This window comes from Charadrius vociferus, unplaced genomic scaffold, assembly GCF_000708025.1.
Source record: "Charadrius vociferus isolate BGI_N301 unplaced genomic scaffold, ASM70802v2 scaffold411, whole genome shotgun sequence".
NCBI lineage: Eukaryota > Metazoa > Chordata > Aves > Charadriiformes > Charadriidae > Charadrius > Charadrius vociferus.
The window spans coordinates 3707521-3726964 of NW_009646935.1; the positions used below are offsets into that span (position 1 = coordinate 3707521).

The 19444-nt window shown below is 43.2% G+C and overlaps 2 protein-coding genes across 2 annotated transcripts in view; both read left to right on the forward strand.

The window, feature by feature from the left end:
• Positions 1 to 1933: 1933 nt before the first annotated feature.
• Positions 1934 to 18617, forward strand: POLR1B (polymerase (RNA) I polypeptide B, 128kDa). The gene is made up of 13 exons (XM_009894864.1): positions 1934 to 2074; positions 3057 to 3189; positions 4234 to 4370; positions 6258 to 6481; positions 8220 to 8391; positions 10041 to 10212; positions 11012 to 11293; positions 11885 to 12018; positions 12441 to 12611; positions 13241 to 13397; positions 14702 to 14898; positions 15276 to 15529; positions 17735 to 18617. The coding sequence occupies exons 1-13, from the start codon at positions 2000 to 2002 to the stop codon at positions 18615 to 18617; spliced, it is 2991 nt and encodes a 996-aa protein (XP_009893166.1). The 5' UTR covers positions 1934 to 1999.
• A 17-nt stretch (positions 18618 to 18634) lies between these two features.
• Positions 18635 to 19444, forward strand: part of CNPY3 (canopy FGF signaling regulator 3) — an 8080-nt gene continuing 7270 nt past the window's right edge. The window contains exon 1 of the mRNA XM_009894865.1: positions 18635 to 18704. Within this exon, the coding sequence (XP_009893167.1) occupies positions 18635 to 18704 (70 nt within the window). The remainder of the gene's footprint in view (positions 18705 to 19444) is intronic.

The following is a 19444-nucleotide window of genomic DNA, read 5'->3' on the forward strand; positions in this document are numbered from 1 at the left end:
GTGGCCTTGTAACCCCCCCTCTCCCCCCACGCACACACGCTGCCGTGGGGAGCGAAGCCACTCACCTGTTTCGGTGTCCTTTAGCTAAAGAACCCCTCCCCGGTTCCACCTGCCTCGGGGGGGGCGGGGGGAAGGCGGTCTAAGAGCCGCGTCCCGCGTGGAGTGGTGTCGGTGAAGGATGAGGCCTTGAAACTTCTCCTCAGACTCAGCCTGTACCGGGCCCCGTCCCCGCTGCCCACCGTGCCAACTGGGCCTGAGCTGGGGGGGGGTCTTTATGCTGCTGTCAAATTTGCCTTGCCGTCAGTCAGCCGGTTCGGAAGGAGACCCGCGTCACCCCGCAGAGGGTGACACTCCAAAGCTTGTTTCTGCAGGAATCCAGGTTTCAGAAGCAGTGTCGCCACCACATAAAAGTCCAGAGTTATAAATCCCTCTTGTTCACATGATATGTTTACCGTTTTTCTGAATCGCTGTGAAATTTGCTTAGAGAAGAAGCAGCATCCTCGGCAAATGTTTTCCTTTGCACTGTGAAAGGGTTGCACAGCCATTGCTGTTTTCTGTTAAAATTGTGCAATTGCGGCTGAGCTGTACTTTTGCATGAGACACCCGATGCAAGGGCATGCTTGCTTGCAGTTTCACCTTTTTTTTCCTTTGTCCAAAGCATTACAATTTACGGTGATAAAAGTGCAGTATCTTATCTGAATATGGAAGTGGGGCAGGTGCAGATTGTGCACAGCCATTTTCCCAGTGGCTCTTAGGTTTTCCTGAGCCAGAGATGCTTTTGTTTTTCATACCTGAATTAGTTCCTATCTTTTTTCCAGTGTTTGTCCGTTTAATTATTTTTCAAACCCCCGTAAATGTTTGGAACACTTGGAACAAAACATTTTGCTGTGCCTTCTGCAAGAAGGTATCTCCTTGTGCTTGGACAGGTTGGTTGGTCTCTCCCACTCCCTGCCCTTGCACAGCAGTGTGTAATCGTGCCCTGTTCCCACCATGCTGGCTGTAACCACATACTCCTCCCTCAGATTCTTCCTGCAGTTCTCACTTCTCCAGGGTGGGAAGTGAGTCCCGGTCTGCTGAGCAGCTGCTCGTATGGGAGCCGCTTTATACCATCAGTCACTGCTGAAGCTGGAGGCCAGAACTGTGCAGAGGTCTCAGTGTAAGGCTGCACTGTGGATTCAGAGGGGGGCAGTACCATTTCACTTCCCTAGTAATTCCTAAGACTCTATTTACTCTTTTAGCTGTTGACAGGTGTTCAACCAATGCTTTTATATTGCAATGCCAGTGTTTCTTTCTTGCGTGGCAGCAGCTCTTTTAAGGCCTGTCATTCTGCATTAAAAAAAAAAATAGGATTGTTTGCTCCCACCGTTCATTTTATCACCTTGTTTCTTACATTCATTCTGCAGATGCGCTGCCAGATCTTGTTACCGTAAATTACTTTCTTTCACACACACTTTTCTGTCTTGCTTTTCATATCGCTCATGAACATGTTAAGCAAACAAGTCTTAGGAAAGGTCTCTGCATGCTTGTAGCGTGGATGTCCTTTCATTGAGCAGTTTCTGTTTTCTTCCACTTTTTCTCTTAACTGTTAACTCCTGAAGTTTCCTTTCATATCCCGTGGCTGCCTTTTTCATTTAGGCTGTTCTGTTGAAGGGTCTGAAAGGCAAAGTAGGCTGTATCAACTTTGTTCACTCAACTAGCAGCTTCTATACCTAGTTCTAGACTTGTATGATTTTATTCTGTAAACCCATGTTGACTAGTTTCCGTGGAGTAATCTTCATGCATGTATTGACTACTTTTGCTTTTTATTGTCATTATTACCATTTTACAGTGGTAGAACTTTGTGGTTATATTGAATGTACAGTTAATATAGCAGGAAAAAATAAAAGGGCAACTTAATTTGTTCACTGTTTGCGTTGTGTTGTTTTAGGCTGACATCAGCTGGTCAGTGAATGACACGCCACAAGGGACTATTAAGCAGCCCCTGGGGTATATTCCAATCATGGTGAAGTCCAAATTGTGCAACCTCTATAATCTTTCTCCAAAAGAGCTCATGCAGCACCATGAGGAAGAAGAGGTAATGGGAATTTTGTGGGTCAGGAAAATCTGTGTTTTATGTGAGCAGTCTCTCAGACCAGCCTTTCTTAACAGAACTTGAGCATTTATGTTTTGGTTCAAGTTTGACTTGTTATTTTCTCTGAATGTACCCTGTTTATGGTGGGTTCTATACAGCATCTTGGAAAATTTGCAGTCACAGCTGTCTTTGAATAGAGGGATCTGTTGGGTGCTGATACCTACAATTCCAGTATATGACTTCTCAACTGCTGACTGGCAACCGAGGCAATGTAGCTGTGAGTGGGCCTCTGTGGAGGCAAAGATTTGGAGAACGGGCATTGAAAGAGACATCTTCATTGTCAGTTGTCTCTGCAGCTTTTTCCTCGTCTCCCCAGTAGCATGTCAGCTGTGGGCACTTGAACACAGAATTTTTTAGTGCCGTATTTTGCACTCACAAAAAGAGTGAGTGCAAAGAAAATCTATAATGGCATACTATTGCTGCCCTTTTAGTATGCCGCTTGTACCTTTATTCATAGTATGACCTGCTACTGAAACAATTTTTGTCTAATGGCATACTCTTTGGGGAGCCGTAAGCTTATCTGTGTTAAGCATGTATGTGACCAGAAAGAGGTTTTCTGCACTGAAGATCCCTCTAGTTTATAAACTCAAAATGAGAACTTCAGAGCAATTATTAAAAAACTAATTAATGTCAGCTGTTCAAAGCTGTTCAGTGGACCACACAGGTTTTGGGATTTTTTTTCTTTCTTCCTTTATATTGTGGAACATGCATCCCCCCTTTTCTTGCACTGTATGCTACATTTAGCCTTAATAGTCACTGGCAAGGAGTGCAGCCTTTCCAAATGCGATGCTGAAACATATGTCTTGCTATGTGTTTCATAGTTAAAACATTAAATGTTTATTAACATATAGGTATTTTTGTCTTTTCCTAAAATGCTGAGTTAGGATTTCTAAGGACATTAAAATGATTTTTCTTCTTCTGCCAGGAAATGGGAGGCTACTTTATAATTAATGGCTTAGAAAAAGTTATTAGGATGCTGATTATGCCCAGGCGAAATTTCCCTCTGGCAATGAGAAGACATAAATGGAAAAACAGAGGCCCTGGTTTCACAGAGTACGGTAAGCTGAAGTTTCCAGCGGCATCCTGCTAGTAACTACTTGAGGACAAACAGGAGTCACCATCTGTAGCTGACTTTCGGTAGTTTGTTTTGGTATAGCTCTTGTATAATGTTTATATTTTTTACTAGGTATAAAAATGAAGGGTCAACACCACCATAAGGGGACAAGCATGAGGCAGGTGCTGGCCTTGTGGGAGCCGTCTGAGCCACCCGTGCTGAGCGATGAGATTGTACTCCAAGCCTTGCAGTACATGTAACCTTTTGTTATGTGGAAGGTGTCAGTAAAACCCTACCTTCAGTAGACGTCGGTGTAAACTTCTGAACTTGTTTCACTGAATTTGTTCATCTGTACTTTGAGATGGCAGCTTTAATTTACATGAGGCAGATTAACTAGATTCTTGGCTGTCCCATACCTTTGTCATGCATACTCAGTAAAACAAGTTTAAAGTTTAATTAAACCAGAACAGTTACAGTTTTAAACTTAGGTGTTACCCGTTGCTGATTTGACTGGACCATGGTGCTTGAGCACACACTGTAATTCCACATTAATTAATTTTGAGACAGTGCCGGTTTCAACAGTCCCATTTGTTTTATTTTTCTTAGTCCTGCAGTGGAAAGGATGGGACAGGACCAGGAAACACTACTTCAGCAGTACCACCCAAACACAGAGATGTGAACACTTGACCTAGAGTGCAATTAGGAAGAGTACTTGTGTATTCCTGTTATCTTACAACCTAAGGTTACGGACAGAATAGTTGAGGCTTGTGGCTTTCCTTTTCTTAAAAACTGTGTGCGTCTTCCAAGCCTCCCAGCAAGCGTGCTGGCCATCCCAAGACATTTGTCCACTAAGAACTGAATTGAGCTGGTGTATTTAATTGAAATGGGAGACTGGTGCTAAAACTGGTGATCAGCCTCATGTTCTCGGCCATGAAGTACTGACGTTTCTCTCATGCATTGTCTCACAGCTGCTCAGGCACGTCACAGCAATGCAGCCAGTTGATTTTGTACAGCTCACGTTGGTCTTTGCTTGTGTTAATTTTTGCAGGAGTAGTGATGCACTGTGTTAAAGATGAGCACACTGCAATAAATATGAACCTTCACTACTTGGAAAATGGTTGTGTCATGGTGAATTTCATTTTTCAGAAAGAGTTGTTCTTCCTTCCCTTGGGATTTGCTCTGAAGGTAAATGACTACTGCTCGTGCTTTCTGTCTTGAATAAATACAGAAGTTTTGTTAAGCATTTTTATTTAAGTAATGAGAATAAGCTAATTCCATATTAATTATTTTCAGTCATCCTTCCTATATGGGCTGAAAAACTATAGTCCAAACCGAGCCTGTGCCTGTAATGTCACACATGGCTGCAGCAGAAGAAGCGTATGCAGGGTCAAGAGAGGAGGGGAGCGTTAGGCAAAGGTTTCATGGCTTTTTTCTAATGGATGCTCTGGATGAATAGCTCTTGCAGGGTGTAAGAGTTTGCCACCTAATATGAAAGATCTCAGGAATCTTTTTAAAACAGAATGACAGCTGAGCGTTCAGTGAGTGAACAACATTAATAATTAAAGTCAGGTTGTCCCATCTAAAAGTGAACCAGTGAACTGGCTTTTTTTTTTTTTAAGGAGAAAAATAAAATGCTGTTTCTGATTGGAACTGAAAGCAATGAAGACCTGAAAGGATCTCTTTCAGCACATTTGATGGATGTAAACTGTTCTTTAGATACCTGGCAAAAGTTTTACCTGAGCTGAGACTTTTTAAATTCCCCTCTAAAGGCATGCTTTCTCTAGTAGTAGAGCCAAACTACTTCAGCTGTGTATTTTACCTACAGCAGCTAAGTGTTAGAGCAAATCAGAGGCTTGTGACATTACATGATGGAAGCAGCATGTAAATCAGCCTCAGCGAATTTGTATCTTCTTTTAACCTGCTGTATTTCACATTGCTGTTGCACAATGTATTTCACTTTTTCTTCGACGCTTTTCTTCAACTTCTGTTTCAACAAAAGTAGTTACCAAAAGTATCTGATTACCTGTTGTTTTAAGATGCAAAGGAATTGTACTGACTTTCTGGTAGCTCATGAGATCTCAGGATAAGCAGGCTGTGTTGTCTGAAGTTTGGATTCTTCCATAAGTAGTTACTCTACAGGTTTTGCATCCCCTCCCTGCAGCTCAGTTCTGCACTGGTTTCCTGGGGCATCCAGGTCCCACTGCAGCAGACTGCTGCTATGGCAGCCCCACTGCACTTCTGTTCTGGCTGTCATGCAGTTGGGTTTTTTTTTGCTGTGTAATCATCCCAGTGCTCTCCTCAGTTGGACAAGAGGCAGCACGTGCTCTGCCTGCTTCCAAATCGTATATATCATGATTGCCAAGCGGCAGAACTGAGCTTACATTGCCGCCTTTCATAAAGAAATCTGCCTTTAGTGTCTTTTTCGTGCAGCCTTCAATTTTTCCTGAACTTTTTGAAGCCTGCTTAAATGTGATGAACAAAGAGTTTACTTAAAGGAGAGACACATTTGTCAATAAATACAGAAGTCATTGGTGGACATATTTGCTTAACCCTGACATAAAGAAACAACTAGGAAACCATTATAACACCAAGAGCTAAGAACGTTGGATTTAAGTATGAGCTTTAGTATATGAAGATCTGAAAGCACAGTGAATTTGTTCTAATAGCCTTCATCAAAAGGCTAAATGGCCTTTTGGTTTGCATGAGAATGAGTAGCAACTTGAGACAATGGTGAATTACAGAGTGACCTCACTTAAAAACATGAATTTAAAGGTATTAGTAAATCTTACCTAAACAAGAGAAGCCTGTTAATTTAGAGGGCGCAAGTTTGGGTTTTTTCCAAGGGTCTGGCTGGATTCAGCATACTTATGGTCATTGTCACGGTATGAATATCCCCTGCATTACTCTCAAAGCACCTCAACCCCACGGTGTTTTTCAGTTTGCATGGCAGAAGGTTATTTCCAGAGGACTGAAAACCTAAATCAGTGGGGTGCCCTAGTTCTTTTGCTGTATTTTATGGACAGATGTTGCTATGACTTTGTTTTTCTGATCTGATACATTTCTGTCTTTCAGGCATTAGTTAATTTCCCAGACTACCAGATTTTTGAAGAGTTGGTCAAAGAAAAGGAAGATGACACCTTTTATGTGAACTGCATCACTGAGATGATGAGGGCGGTTGTGGATGCAGGCTGTTTTACGCAGCAAAATGTCCTCGAATACCTGGGAAAGAGCTTCAGAGTAAAACTTAACCTTCCTGAGTGGTACAGCAATGAACAGGCTGCAGATTTCATTTTGAAGTATGTATGTATGCATGTAGGAGTGTGTGATTCAGTGTAATTGTATTGAAATTTAGGCAGATTTAAGTGCACTCTGCCGTATTACGTCACACGTTGTTACGGTTTTCACGTGCATTTACAAAAAGATATCCAGTGGCCAGTTTTTGATGGGACTCCAGGATATTATGATAATCCGTAGTTGTGCTGTTCAGAAATATGTATTTCAGTGGATTGACACAAACATGCCCAAAGTGATTTCAGGAGAGGGTATCAGTTGTTATTTAGATTCTGATGTATTTGATGAAAAACATAAATGTTAAAGATTAAGGAAGAGAAGGTTAAAGCTAGGTCTGTGATTGCTCGAGGCTCTGTTTGTGAACAGAAATACTGCAGTTTGTGGGACTTTATCAGTTTCACAGAGTCTTTGGCAACTACGATGAGAATTACATTTATCTTTTAAAATGATAGAAATTAGATGCTTTAAAATCTTGCTTCTTCCATGGAATAAGTTAGAAAGGAATGCAAGAGCTGGGTTTAAGACTGTCAGTGTGACAGACAGGCATCCAACTAAATTATTTATTTTTCTGGTATATAGGTGTTTGCGCTTTGGGAGGGTTTTAGCACATGAAAAGGATCGGTTGGAATGCCCAGGTCCTTTGGTACTTCTAAACGGGGGGTAGTAAGGTGGCTGGAAACATTAAGGCAGTCTGCAGATGGCTCAGAGGGGCAGGTAAACGTCTGTAGACCAGCTGGAAGCCTGGAATTTGTACTGAGAAATGTGAGTGGATAATCTCAAGAAAGTTGGAATTACTCTGATTTTCTCATTTCTAAGTACTCTGGTAGGTGGGTGGTTTGTTTTCCTCTGATATATTCTGTAAACCTTATTAGCCTCATCTGAGGAGACAGAATAGGAGGAATAGTGAAAACATTAATTGGGATGTGCCTTGTGTGTAAGAGTGCTGGAACTGTAACTTATCTGGACAGAACCTGCCTTCTGCATTTTGTCTTGCTTTGCAGTGAAGTTGTGAAGGCTTCAGCAGGGGGCAATGTAGAGCAGAAGTGAAAAGCTGAAGAAATCCTTGAGTGCTGGTGGAAGACTATTGCACTTCTGTCTTGGAGAGCAAGTGGTCTCAAGTGTTTTGGAAAGCAGTCAGTCAGCTTCAGTGGGAATTAGATGTGGCTTTGCTTTTAGCATTACTAGACTGTTGTTCAGCCCATAGTTTTCCATACATGGGTTGATAGCAGTAGAGATTTGGGCTTGCTGTGGCAGGACACTTGATAGCGTTAACAGAAATGTTTTGTGGTTTGCTACTAGTTTCTTGCTCAGATTTGGGGTGGAGTGCATGTATGTAGGTATGTGCACGTATATGATTCGTGTCATAGCTATTGTAAAATGACATGCAGACCTCATCTGTTGACAACTCCTGACTCAAATACCTGTTTATGTAAACTGTATACTTATAAGGACATCTAACATGGGAGTGTGCAAAATTAATCTTTCACAAGGTTGACCTTCATCTTATCAACCAGGTATATCCTTAACAAAACTAGCCCCTTAAAAAGTCAAGTTGGTCATGCTTCAGCTCAGTCTCTGGGGTTTTTTTATTATTATTTCTTAGAATTTTCCTATAATACTGAGGGCAACTGGAAAAGCTTGTGCCTTGCCAAACAATTTGGTTTGCGATATTTAGGAGAAACTTGAAGAACAGCTAGCATGAAGAGATGCTGTTAGTTGCCCTCCTTCTTTGTCTTCCTCCAGCAATTGTATCTGCGTACACCTGACAAACAAAACTGAAAAGTTCTACCTGCTCTGTATGATGACCCGGAAGCTGTATGCTTTTGCCAAAGGGGAGTGCATGGAGGATAATCCAGACAGTCTGATGAATCAAGAAGTGCTTACCCCAGGACAACTTTTCCTTATGTTCTTAAAGGTAAGGTCTTATGGGGTTTAATCCTGTGAATGTAATGGTCATCCAGTCCAGACCCCACAGTGACCATGGGGACAGGAAAAGTGCAGGAGCCAGAGTGAAGAGCGGGGAGCCTGGTTATGCTATGAAGGCTGAAAGAGTGTTGGATGTAGTGTAATTAGGCAGTGTAGTTGAGGAAGGCGTTGTCTCAGTATAGGGTACTAAACATGCTGAAGAAAAGCCTGTAAAAAAACTTGGAACAAAGAACTTCGTAGCCTTCCATAGCAAAGGGAAGCATCCCATTGAGGGTGGAAGTCTGAGGAAGGAGGAATGACGATCCTTCTGGTGTTTGAAGAGGGCTTTGAAACAGCGTACTTCTGTTGTATCAATTGATACAGGAGTGGTAAAGATCTGCCTTGTGGTGTTGCTGCTGTTTCACATGGCAAATGTGCAAGAAAATAACTACCCCCCCGCCATCTTCCAAAAGTGATAATTCATGTTATTGTCATCGCTCTCCCATCTTTAAATTCCTTTACAGGTCAGGAATTTGATAGCATGCTTCTGACTTCTGCAGTTAATTTATTACTGCTGATGAAAAAATGTGGTTTCCTAATCTATTCCAGTTCAATATGAATTCAGTTTATTTCTAGGGATTCCTCATTTTAGGATGCCAGGAAGAAAGTATTCCTGTTCAGAAGCTTGACTATCCCCTGAAAATCATTGTGGAATGATAGTTCCCATCCCTAAGTAAAGACACTTCCCTGAGTTACTAGATAATTTTTTTTAACTTTTTCAATTTTAGCCAAAATTTTCTTCAGCATTGTTTTGTTGAAAGACTACTAAAACCTCTCTACTACTTTGAGTGGTTTCAATGAGTTTAGAAGTAAAATAAAGTAAAAAGTGAATTCTGTGAAGGATTTTAGCGCTATATGGAACTGCCACCAGGAACCAGAAAAGGTTGCTTTCCTGCCTGGCCCTGTCAGAACCGCAGGGGAGTGAGTTAACAGTTCCTTTTTTGAATGCAAAGATCCTAAATAGACTAGAGCATACAGTAGACACAGTGTGACTGTATACGGTGGATTTTTACTAACAGTTCAAAGCATTATTTGGTATCTTACGTCCTTTTCACTGTTTTTATATAGTACCTAAGATCACAGCAGTGATAAAATTACAGTTAAAATGAAAATCCAGTTCACTATCTTGGATTGTCTCAGCAACATTTAAATACTGTGTGTCCATGGCCTTCAAGTTCTGGTATCTAAACTTACTTCGTTAATGTGGTTTTACTTCGTCACTGTATTTAGCAGGCTAATCAGTGGGGTTAGTCCTGTGGTCAGATTATAGGTACAATTTCTTCTTTGGGTTTTGTTTGTTCTTTATGAAATTCTGTTACTGTACTTCGTTTGTCAAACTCGTCACCGGTCTGGGTGGAAGTGATTAGTAAGCTGTTGGATGGGTATTTTCCTTGCAGGTCTGTGTTGGCATGATACCATCAGCATTTTGATAAAGTGAAGTATGTGTGGTAAATATAGCTGGAAAACTGTCAGTTCACTAAAAGTTGTCCATCCTGCTGATTTCAGAGGATTTCTGTAACACTTGCAACTGATGCGAAGTTCTAATTTGAGCCTTTTTTTTCCTGTTTTAAATTTAAATCTCTCACTTTTAAACCGTAGGAGCAGCTTGAACGCTGGTTGCAATCTGTTAAGTTTGTTTTGGAGAAAAGAACAGAAAAGGCAGATATCAGCCTAAATGCAGACAGCTTGGTGAAGGCATTCAGCCTGGCAACAGACTTTACCAAGCCATTTGAATATCTTCTTGCAACTGGTAACCTGCGGTCTAAAACCGGTAAATCTTCAGGCTTGAGAAGCCTTTTTTTTTTTTCCCTGCTAAACAGAATGAGAAACAACATAAACCTGAGCTTTTAACTGAAAACAACTGCTTGTATGCAGACATGGTACGCTGTAACTGAATTAAAGTGGTTTGTGGAAAGGGATAGTGGAGGAAAAAGGAAAGATTTCTCCTCAAGCATCGACTTTATGCGTATGTAAAACAGGTTAGTTATTAAAGCAAAGCTCTACCCAGATAAAAAGTTGAAACTAAATTTAGAATTGTCCAAAACAGCTATCATATTTTGATCCGTTCTCCCAAAGATTATTTCTTCAGAGAAGGGGCATTTGTCTATCAGGAGTGCCCCATTGGTCATGTGAGCTTAAATGGAGAGAAACTGCTTCACTAATGTGTATTTCAAATTTATCTTGTGCTTCCCTGAAGTGTCTAGTGCGATGATGAGGATGTAACAGAATACCCACTAGTAAATGAAATATTAGAAGGCCACAGAATTTCAGTAAAAAGTACCAGCTGCAAATCCCCAAGTCGCTTCACTGGGAATGACTTTCGCGTGTTTCTAAAAGGAGTTGGATTTTAAGCAATAGCTTGGAATTTAAAAGTCTCTAGGCCTCTTCAGGTCACCAGGTTGCCTGTGCACAGGCAACAGCACTGTGCCTTCTGTTGTTGGGATCCTGTGTGAGAATCTTTAGGGCTTGTCAGTGAGAAATAAGAAACCGCCTTGTAACATTATACTTTATTTGTTAAAGCTGGATGGCGTCCTGACATAAATCTCAATATTTTTTTTTTTGTTTCCAAGGCCTGGGCATGTTACAGGACAGCGGTCTGTGTGTGGTGGGAGACAAGCTGAATTTCATTCGCTATCTTTCCCACTTCCGCTGCATACACAGAGGGGCAGCATTTTCCCAGATGAGAACTACAACCGTCCGCAAGCTGCTGCCCGAATCCTGGGGATTCCTGTGCCCTGTGGACACCCCAGATGGAGAACCCTGCGGTCTGATGAACCACATGACAGCTGTGTGTGAAATAGTGACAGAGATGGTGCCCGTGAGAGACATTCCACCTTTGTTATGTTCCCTGGGTATGTTTTACTGGCGTGATCATTTCATGAACCAGTCTTCCCTTTTACCTTTCTACCCTGCAAACCTGTATCTCGGAAAGGTTCTCCAGATACCATCACTGTACACTGTTAACTTGAGAAGGTGAAATCAAACCTGTATTTACTGTGCTTCTGCTTAATGGCAGGTAGCACGTTGTTTTTACAGGCTTGTCAACCTTTTGGAGAGTGTAAAGTTCAATGTAAATGTCTCTTAGCTGTTTGCTGTGGAGTGAAGATGTTCACTTACAAGGAATTTCACAGTACAAGCGCTAAGAAATTGGACAAAGTGGTGACTTTCTAATGCTGCTGGTGGCTTGAATTAAACAAGCTCACTTGTGTTCACCACAATAATAGGAATCCTTATTTCAATCAGAAAAATGGGGAGGGGAATAGCATTCTTCATTGTGCATAGTTTATATTTTCCATTAAGTAATCTACAGCTTTGCCCTGTTGCTCTGAATTTTTTGATATCTCGGAAAGCTTTTCGGTGCAGATTGAGGCTTCCTGCAGAAATAACTTGTGTGTTTATTTGCTTTTTTGGCTGTTCCTTCTCCCAACCCCCTCTTCTCACAGGTGTGACCCCCGTCGATGGAACGCCAAGCAAGCCTTACGCGGAGTGTTACAGAGTTGTGTTGGACGGCTCTGTGGTGGGTTGGGTAGAATGGGAGCTGGCTCCTGAGATTGCAGAAACCCTTCGCCGTTTCAAGGTTGTCTTGTTTAAAACGTTTCTTAGCTAAGCATCCTCAATATGCAGTGGTCAAAAATAGGCACGTTTCAAACTTATGTTAAACTTCCATTTGATTATTTTTTAATCTGACACAGTAAGTTATCTTTGGCTGTATGTTAGTATTGGAGTGGGTTTTCCTGTTTTTCTTATTTATGTCCATATGTTTGGTCTGTTGGTTTATGAAGTCATCATTTTTAGAACTTTTTTCTTGGAAAAGATAAGATAGATATATTCTGTCCTTTTCTTGGTGGAGACTTTTCTAGAAGTATTTTCAAAATCTTTTCTCCACCATTTTATATATACATCTGTGGTTGGTGTTTTCATTGTGTAGCCCGTTGAATGCAGCTTAACTAAACCAGTGTTGGTTTGTGTTTCTAAATTGGTATTTCTTTGCACAAACAGATAACGCAAGAGAAGAGATTTCCTGCACGGGCAGAAGTGGTCCTTATCCCAATGACAGGAAAACCCAGTCTGTATCCTGGGTTGTTCATTTTCACTACCCCTTGCCGGATGGTGCGGCCTGTCAGAAACCTGTTCTATGGAAGGAATGAATGGATTGGTACTCTGGAACAGGTGGGCTTTGCGTATTTCCTTTATAAAGTGCTGCCTATTGCAGAGGTACCCGGCATCAAAACCAATATTTTAGAAAATATTTGTGAAAGGAGCTGAGAATGGGGCATACGGAGCTTGTGTTGAAGAGCTAGAATAGGTGGCAAAAGGGTTTTCTCACCTCCTGCTAATTGTTTTCCAGAAACTGTCTTAGATGGACTGTAGGGATCTTCTTGAGCTATGAAATCTGCTCTCAGTATTAACTTAGTGAAACTTTTGAGGCAAAAAAGCTGTCTTGCATGTAGCGTCTCATCTTGTGTTACATCACGTTCTCCAAATTGCCCATGGGCAGCCAAGCAGTGGATCGCTGGGGGACTTGCTCATTTAGAACAATTAAAGTGGGAGACAGGAAGGAGGACATGTTACTGCAGTTTCACATTTCCAGACTTGCTTTCCTTGCAGTTGGTCTGTGATTGTGATAGGTAGTTTAACAGCTGTCTGGTATTTTTCTTGCCTGCTAATACAGTAAGGTGCAGACCACGACCACAGCTAAAACTGAAATGGATAAAAAGACGATCGGAGGCAGCTTTGGTTTGCTTCCTTCCCTTTAAAAGAAGGAAGCAAACGAGCATTGTCCAATTTGATGCTTGCAGGTCTTCATGAACGTGGCCTCGCTGGAGTCGGAGGTGGTGCCCGGAATGACCACTCACCAGGAGCTCTTCCCTCACAGCATTCTGAGCGTGGTGGCCAACCTCATCCCCTTCTCTGACCACAACCAAAGTCCACGAAACATGTACCAGTGCCAGATGGGTAAGTGCTGTAGTACCTAATGCTGCAAGTCCCTGGGCAAGGGAGAGGGAAACGAATCTCTCATGTGTCTATTCTAGTGTGTCTTTCCACATGCCAAAAAAAACAGCCCTTCCCAGCTGTTGTTTCAAGATTGAGATTGATTAACCGCCATTTTTTTCATGGCGAAGTAAATGAAGTCAAGTTTATCATCCTGGCTGCATTCCAGCGGGCAGTTCTAGGTTGTTGCACTCATGTTGCCTTCCTTAAGCCTTTAGTAAGTTTTGCTTGGTTTTTTTTCTTAATTTGATGTTGTTGATCATTTAGAAAAAGTGAAAGGCGCTGCACCAGCTGTTTGGTGGTGTTAGTGTCTGACAACTGTGCTGCCAACAGTCCTCTCGTCCCCACAACCGACAGAGGTTAACCTACTTCTCACTGGTAGCTGCAGCAGATGCTCCGCAGCAGTTAGTGTGAGGTTTCCTTGCCACCTGTTTTCGGTGAGCGACTGCTGTCGTGACACTGCAGCTGTTGAGAGGACACTCACTGTAGGCATCTGTTGCAAGAGTAATACAGCAATGTGGCGAGGAGGGGGGTGTGTGTGACACCTATTTGACAAAGATTTAAATTGATTTATTCGGTTGTCTGAAAAACTGGGATAGGGTATGTAGTGGGGTTTCAGTCAGCTGAAGTGCAAGTGATGTGCAAGAAGCTTATTAAAAAAAAAAAAAGGCAAGCTAAGAGAAAGTGTGTGGGTAGGGACTTCAAGAGAACAGGTCTCATTACCTCGATAGTATCACTAGCATGTTACATTTCTGACAATATTATCAGAAAGATGTCCTTAAAACACTACCACTTTTTCATACTTTTCTGAAAGTACCAACGTGACTATGTTTAAAACTTGTTTTCCTTGCCAGTGTATTTATACTGCAGAAGCAAACACTTTTTGTCCTGGAAATATGCTAAGGTGTGCCTCACTGTGGGAGACTCTGGGGAGAGGAAAAACAAAAACCAAAACAACAACAACAAAAAAAACCCCAACCAAGCGAAAACAAAAAACACCACACCAACCTTATTGGAGATGTTGAAATTGCAGAAAGGACACAAAATTAGAAATAATCCTTATGAAGTGCTATGAAAGGAATTGAGTGTTGTGGTTCATAGAAACTTTTATAGCTGGACTTAGGGCAATAATTAAATTCCAAGGGCTTTAAGATTGATAGTGCCTCTAAATTGTAAGTATTTCCAGCTTTCTTCGTAACAAGACGCATGGAGGATGAAACCTAGATTAACTTTGAATTGATCCTGAATAAATCCGACTTTCTTTATAGGAAAGCAAACCATGGGGTTTCCAGTTTATAACTACAAGGACCGCTCGGATAACAAGCTGTACCACCTTCACACTCCCCAGAGCCCTCTGGTGCGGCCCAGCATGTATGACTATTACAGTATGGACAGCTATCCGGTCGGCACCAATTCAATTGTGGCTGTCATCTCCTACAGCGGCTATGACATGGAAGATGCAATGGTAAGCCACCAAAAGGAGAAATCCTGCTGTCCTGTAAAGGAATTTCCTGTGGAGGACTGGGAAGAAGGGTGGTACCTAGCTGAGAAGAGCCTGTTTTCCGCTTCAGCTTGACCTAACAGAAGCAGTTAAGTGGTGTTACCACAGGTAATGCTGAAGGTGCTGAGAGTAGAGCAGAGCTCCCTTGTGCAAGGCAGCGGGCTTCCAGCATTGAAAAATACTGGAGTTGCAGGAGGTTTGGGCTTTTGAAACAGTGACTTGCTTTGAGGCTTTGTTTAGGAAGGCAATATTAAAAAGGTAAGTATCAGATTGGAATGGAAATGCTTTCTGTGTTGAAGTTATTAGCAAGTTTTTAACAGGCCTTTGTTTCTTCCTTTTAGATTGTGAACAAATCTTCCTGGCAGAGAGGGTTTGCCTATGGAAGCGTTATCAAGATGGAGAGTATTGACCTTTCCCTTAAAGCCAGCAGGGCAGGCGATAATTTAGTATTTGGCGTCAGGCCTGGCGATCCAAACGTTATGGAGAAGCTGGATGCCGACGGTCTGCCTTTTGTTGGCTCTGTCCTACAGCCTGGGGACCCCTTCTACAGCTTCATGAACCTCAACACAGGGGAGACCTTCACTGTGTACTACCCGTAAGTACAGCTTGTTCCTCCTGGCTCCACACACCTGGTGGAGAGCAGTCTGAGAGCCCTTGGCCCTGATGAGCTGTAGTGTCTTTTCCTCCAGGTCTTCCCTTTTCTCCTCATGTGATAGTGTCCATGTCATGACAGAGGGAGCGTGAAGTTCGTGTTGTAGGTGACTCCCATGTATGTGTCACGGATTTTCTCTAAGCCAGTGTATGCTGCAGAGCCCGACATGTCCCCGGAGGAGAATCTGAGGCCAGTAAAAAGAAAGAGCTTGCAGAAATGTAATGCTGTCCCCCAGGGACTGTTCCTCTGCCCGTCCCTGACAGTCATTTTCTGTAGCTTTTTGTTAATTGACTTGCATAAGGCATTCTGTCTAAAAAAAAACCCAAAGAAACACCAAACAAAACCAAAGTGCCTGGTCCCAGAGACTTGCCAGAAAACCTTGTAAGCAAAGTTGTTACAGGATTAGGGGTTCAAAGAGCATTTTTGTGAACATTGCAGCTTCCAAACTGCTAGAATATCAGAATGTGTCAACTACACCTCTCCCTCCCCCTGGAATATTTCAGTAATAAGTTTTTTAAGATATTTGAACTTCAGTTGAAAGAGAGAAGGCGGCTGAGGCTTTCATTAAAATCCTCTTAATTTTTTGAGGAAAGGGAAGCAAAAACTCATACGTTTAAATGCATTCTGCACTCCCAGTTGTCCGTACAAATTCAGGTCTTACCTCTGTCTCTCTACAGCATTGATAGAGTGAGGATAATGCTTTGTCATTATTCACGTTGTGAAAGCAAATTAGTTTGAGGAGCACTTGTATAACACAGTAACTGGCATTACTGGGAAAGCTATTGTTTATTACTCTATAGCAGACGGTGTCTTAGCTGCACTATGGGGACTGTTGTGGACTTGTAGAATTAGTCATCCTGGTTGTAAGAGATTTGGCACATGGTAGTAGGGATCTGTAAGCTCAGCACTTGTGGACCCCTCTTTGGCTGTCCCACCCCACGCTCCTGCTCCCCAGCTCTCTTATGCCAGGCCAGCCCTAGTTCAGGTTCCTCATCCAGAGAACCTTTTACTTCTCTGCCATTCACCTTTTGTTCACTCTTGGTCCAAATCAGATAATTATTTAGGTTCTTAGAAAGATGAGGTTCTCGCCTCTCAGTGTTGGCTCCTGCCCCCAATTTGCCCCAGAGACCCGGAGCCCTTAAGAGGGAGTTCTGCTACTGCCCTAAGTGCAACTAGATCTCAGGTGTGGCTTGGAAAACAGGGAGGACAAAGGCTTTGACTTCAAAAGTTTGAACAAGCTTGGAAAAGGGTTATGGAGCAGTTTTGGTTGGTTGGGGTGTTCTTGGTGGAGTTTTTTTGTTTGGTTTGTGTGATTGCCTATACCCTGGTTGCTTTTAGACACAGCAAAATAATAGCTTTGAAACAGAAGCTAAACTTAGGTGCAGGCCTTCTGCCAATACTTAGTCAGAGGACTTCAAAGGAGAAGAAGTAACCTTGTCTTAACACGGGACAAGATGTATTTATTCCATAGCTGTTCTCTCCCAAACAAGTGGAGAGTCGGGGCTGAAAGCTGTGTAAAAAGAGTTAAGCTGCAGCAGGCACCGAGCACGTGGAACGTCAGGCTGAGGGTTCACCTGGAGAAGCAGCACGCACACCCCTGAACAAGGCGCCTGTTGGCAAAGCCCTTTCAGCTCAGCTCACACTGCGCTTTCCCTTTCTGCTCTGAACTTCCCTCTCTGCTTTGCACTGAACCCCGTTCTTTATTTTGGTATCCCACCAAGATGGTGTGAATTTATTGGGGGGGTAGGGTGAGGGGCTGCTGCCTTAACACAAAACAAATAGCACTGTGATGCAGTTTGTCTGATAAAGTGCAATACAGATGACCCAGTTTTAAATTACCTTTATTTTAAATCATGGGTGTCACATTACCTGACCTGAAAGTCGTAGCTGTGCTTCTAGTATTAGAAAAAGCAAATGAATGGCACTCGTGCAATGCCATTTTATTGCTTCCTTGCCTTAATTCTTACACAGTCTGATTTCCCTCGCTACTGAATAGTAGTTTTCAAGAACGGTGTTGTTCCCCAGCTGTCCCAAGGCATTTTATGAGACTTTTGAAGTGGTTTTGTTTTTTCCTTCGTTTCCTTTTCCTAGCTAAAAATCATTAGCGCGCTTGACATCTTTGCTGTGATTGTTTTTCTACCTATGCAGGAATAAGGAAGTGGGCATTGTAGACAACGTCAGGTTATGCAGTAACGACCGTGGCACTGGGAAATTCAAGAAGGCTTGCATCACTGTCAGGGTTCCCCGAAATCCAACCATCGGAGACAAATTTGCCAGCCGTCACGGACAGAAAGGCATCCTGAGCCAGCTCTGGCCAGTTGAGGATATGCCATTCACAGAGAACGGGATGGTTCCAGACATCCTTTTCAACCCTCACGGCTTTCCCTCCCGTATGACCATCGGGATGTTAATCGAGAGCATGGCGGGGAAGTCGGCAGCGCTGCACGGCGTCTCCTACGACGCCACTCCTTTCACCTTCACAGAGAAGAACTCCGCTTTGAAATACTTTGGCGAGACTTTAGTGAGCGCAGGTTATAACTTCTTCGGGACGGAAAAGATGTACAGTGGCATCAGCGGCCTGGAGCTGGAGGCGGAGATCTTTGTGGGAGTGGTGTACTATCAGCGTCTGCGCCACATGGTCTCAGACAAGTTCCAGGTGAGAACAACGGGGCCCCGAGACTCTGTCACCAACCAGCCTGTCAAGGGGAGGAACGTGGAAGGTGGGATTCGCTTCGGTGAAATGGAGCGTGATGCTTTGCTGGCTCACGGCACGTCTTTCTTGCTGCAAGACCGCCTCTTCAACTGCTCTGATGGCTCCATCGCCTATGTCTGCACGAGCTGTGGCAGCATGACATCTCCTGTGCTGGAGAAACCACCGCACTCCTCCTCTGTGACCAGCAACAGGAGGTACTCCTGCTCTGTCTGCAGCGAGGTGGACACGATTGAGGTTGTCCCTGTGCCCCACGTCTTCCGTTACTTTGTGGCAGAGCTGGCAGCCATGAACATAAAAACAAAGCTCAACGTGGAGTAGTAGCTCTGTCCTCCGCCATGGCCACGCTGCTGCTGGGAGAGAGGAAGCACGTGTCAGTCCTGCCTTTGCCCCCTGCGGGTTTCAAACGTTAGGTCAGTTCTCAGGTTCTTCAAACGTTTGCAAGATTATTTTGATGTTTGTATTGAGGCGGGGCAGCCGCCAAGCTGTATGGTGAGGAGCTGCGGCTCTGTTGAGGTTCGTTTGCACTTCCTAAAGGATCACTAACTATTGAGATGTGGCGTATGGAAATCAGGCAATATCACTGCTCCCGCCGGGCTGCTGGGTTGAGAGCGGTGCGGGTCCTTCGTTCTCCGAGCACTGGCTGCAGCTGCGAAGATGAAGAGGTCATAAACAGCATGAAGCGAATGCTGGAAATGACAAGAGAAAAAAAAAAAAAAAAAGGAGAGATTTATTTTGTTTTTTGAAGAAAAATCCTTGCAAAACGTATGCCTTAATGATGGGTACGTGCTAAAGTGATTGGACATGTTCTGTTTTGCTTTATTTCAATACGTATGCCTTGAAACTCATGAAGAAAAAGAAGAAAGCACAAAGTTCTACTGCACGAAGCCACAGCCTTGACCGTGAGAGACCACCAAGGTGGCCGAGCCAGGCCTGTCCTGGGAGTGTTTGGTGTCGCCCAGCCCACCACCTCTCTTGGGGGGGGGAACTGTTTGGGGTTTTTTTTGTGTGTTTCATCTCTGCCCAAAGCAGGAGCAGCATCAAGCAGAAGGTATTCCAGCTGGGCCCTGGCCCCGAGCCCTCCTGCGGTGCTGTAACGCATGGGTTGTGTTAAATCCAGCAGAATATTAAATGCATAGAGAAGCTGC